The 2,370-nt window shown below is 23.3% G+C and overlaps 1 protein-coding gene across 1 annotated transcript in view; it reads left to right on the forward strand.

Annotated features, from left to right (window-relative positions):
* Nucleotides 1–1,631, forward strand: part of LOC102670710 (mothers against decapentaplegic homolog 4) — a 5,273-nt gene extending 3,642 nt beyond the window's left edge. The window contains exons 11-13 of the mRNA XM_031511127.1: nucleotides 1–14; nucleotides 126–256; nucleotides 332–1,631. The exon at nucleotides 1–14 is cut by the window's left edge and continues 5 nt beyond it. Coding sequence (XP_031366987.1) covers nucleotides 1–14; nucleotides 126–256; nucleotides 332–412 — 226 coding nt within the window. The 3' untranslated portion in view covers nucleotides 413–1,631. The remainder of the gene's footprint in view (nucleotides 15–125; nucleotides 257–331) is intronic.
* Nucleotides 1,632–2,370: the final 739 nt, after the last annotated feature.

A 2,370-nucleotide genomic window follows, 5' to 3' on the forward strand; every position in this document is an offset into this window, starting at 1 on the left:
ACCAATTACTAAAAGTTAATATAATATATATTTATTAATTATTATTATATAAATTATAAACACGTAATTATAAATAAAATACTTTTTAATTAATAATAAATTATATATATATAATATATACATAGGTCTTAGTGCAGCAGCAGGAATAGGTGTAGATGATCTTCGACGACTTTGCATTTTGCGTCTAAGTTTTGTAAAAGGTTGGGGTCCTGATTATCCTCGACAAAGTATAAAAGAAACTCCATGCTGGATAGAGGTACATTTTAAACATTACATTATAAATTATTTAAAAAATTTTAAAAAAATATATTTTTATATATGTATAATGTAGGTACATTTACATCGAGCTCTTCAATTGTTGGATGAAGTTTTACATACTATGCCAATAGATGGTCCACGGGGAATTGAATAATTTTATTTAATTTTGAATAATACATAAATATATATGTCAAGAAATGTATCAAAAAAAAGACACATTACTACAAATTCTGCATCACGTGTGCAAAATGTATAAAATATATACATATATGATACTGTGTAATATTATTAAAAATTTTGAAAAAAATCAACAAGAAATTGTTGATTCAAATGAAATAGTACGAACTTTAAATCCAAAAAAAAAAAGAGAATTGCGTTTTTATTGAAATTTTTTATATATTTTACACACATGATTTACCGCGTAGAATAAAATGTGCCACGGCCTTGTATTACCGTCAACGTACAAATATTTTGCAAAGGAAATATTATTTTTCTTTATAAAAAAATTATTTTTTAAGAAAAAAGAAGTACACCTACAAAAAGAAGTGGAATGGAAGACTTCTATTTTAATAGGCAATCATTATCTGATTTAAGAAGAAAAATACATTTTCTACGGTATGGCCTGGTGAGCTCAGCAAAATGCGTGGGTAAAACGTGATACTTTCGGAATCATGAATAGTTGTAATCTCATTTTTGAGATTAGCTTTGTAAGATAGCATAACTTACATATATTCTACTTAAAGAATGATAAGCTCATTCACTGTTTATGTCAAATATAACAACAGTAAAAGAATTGATTATATGTGCACAGTAGGAAGGTTTTCTAAAAATATATATTTCAAAGTACTGTTGGACAGCTTTAGTATGTAGAAACACTGCGATAATTCTATAAATCTAGTGTCAAAAGAATCTTAGTATATAACCAAAAAGAAAGAAATTTAATAAAAAAAGTATTTAAATAGTAAAACATTAATGGGAGCAATTAAATATTGACAAAAATTGCATTAAAAAAAACATATTTTTATTATATCTATATTGGTTGTACCGACAATAATTTGATATTATGTTATTAGAATAACCTTCTATATTGTCATCTGTTTTATACTTCATAGCCAAAAAGTATCATTAGGCAAATATTTGCAGCGTTTGATTTGTAATGATGTTTCGTGTCTCCTTTTTTACTATTACATTTCCTGTAAGAATATGAATTAATTCAATAGTTAGTATTATTATAATTATTAGCATAGTTGTTGGTGGTGAGATAAGATGAAAATATTTAAAATATGGTACGATCTAATTCTTTTAATCAACCACCAATGTTACTACTATTACCATGTAGTATTTGTTGAATAATTATATTTACTGTTTATCAATCATTTTATTATTCTATATTCGTACAAAATATTCTTATATATATATGCTATATTTGATAATATTATCATATAGAAAAAAAGTTGACCAAATTTTATACCTATTCGTATATATATATATACGTAGCGAATATGTATATGTACGCATACTAATATTTTATTTTACCTTCATTTATTCTAAGTAAGGAAAATATATTGCTTGTTTTTATGAATTGGTGCACATTATAATATTCTAATTTTTTGCTTCTTTGTTATTATTGAGTAGAGATTATTTAGCTGTTTGTGTTCATGTTGTCTTTATATTTTTTATGTTACTTAATCAAAATCAACCTTATTGATAGAAGAACGAATTGTATATATAGGCATATGTATACGTATTGCGTTGCAAGTAAAAAATGAATTATTCTTGATTATTATGAGGTATTGAATTATTGTGAGATATTTTATGTGAAAATATGTATTACCTTGTGACAAAAACAAGGTTGAAAAGAGATAGTTTTTAACATAATTAAAACATATTTTAAAAAAGAGGGAAGAATTGTATAGTAGAAATAACAAAAGGATGTGCATTTGTTAATGATTATCAAAGAAAAAAATATTGATTAAATTTTTACATATTTTAACATATAAAATACATGAAATTTTATATATTTTTCTTCATTATTATTATTACTATTACTATTACTATTATTATTATTACTATTATTATTATTATTATTATTATTATTATTATTATTATTAT

Source organism: Apis dorsata, unplaced genomic scaffold (assembly GCF_000469605.1).
Source record: "Apis dorsata unplaced genomic scaffold, Apis dorsata 1.3 scaffold_292, whole genome shotgun sequence".
Lineage (NCBI taxonomy): Eukaryota > Metazoa > Arthropoda > Insecta > Hymenoptera > Apidae > Apis > Apis dorsata.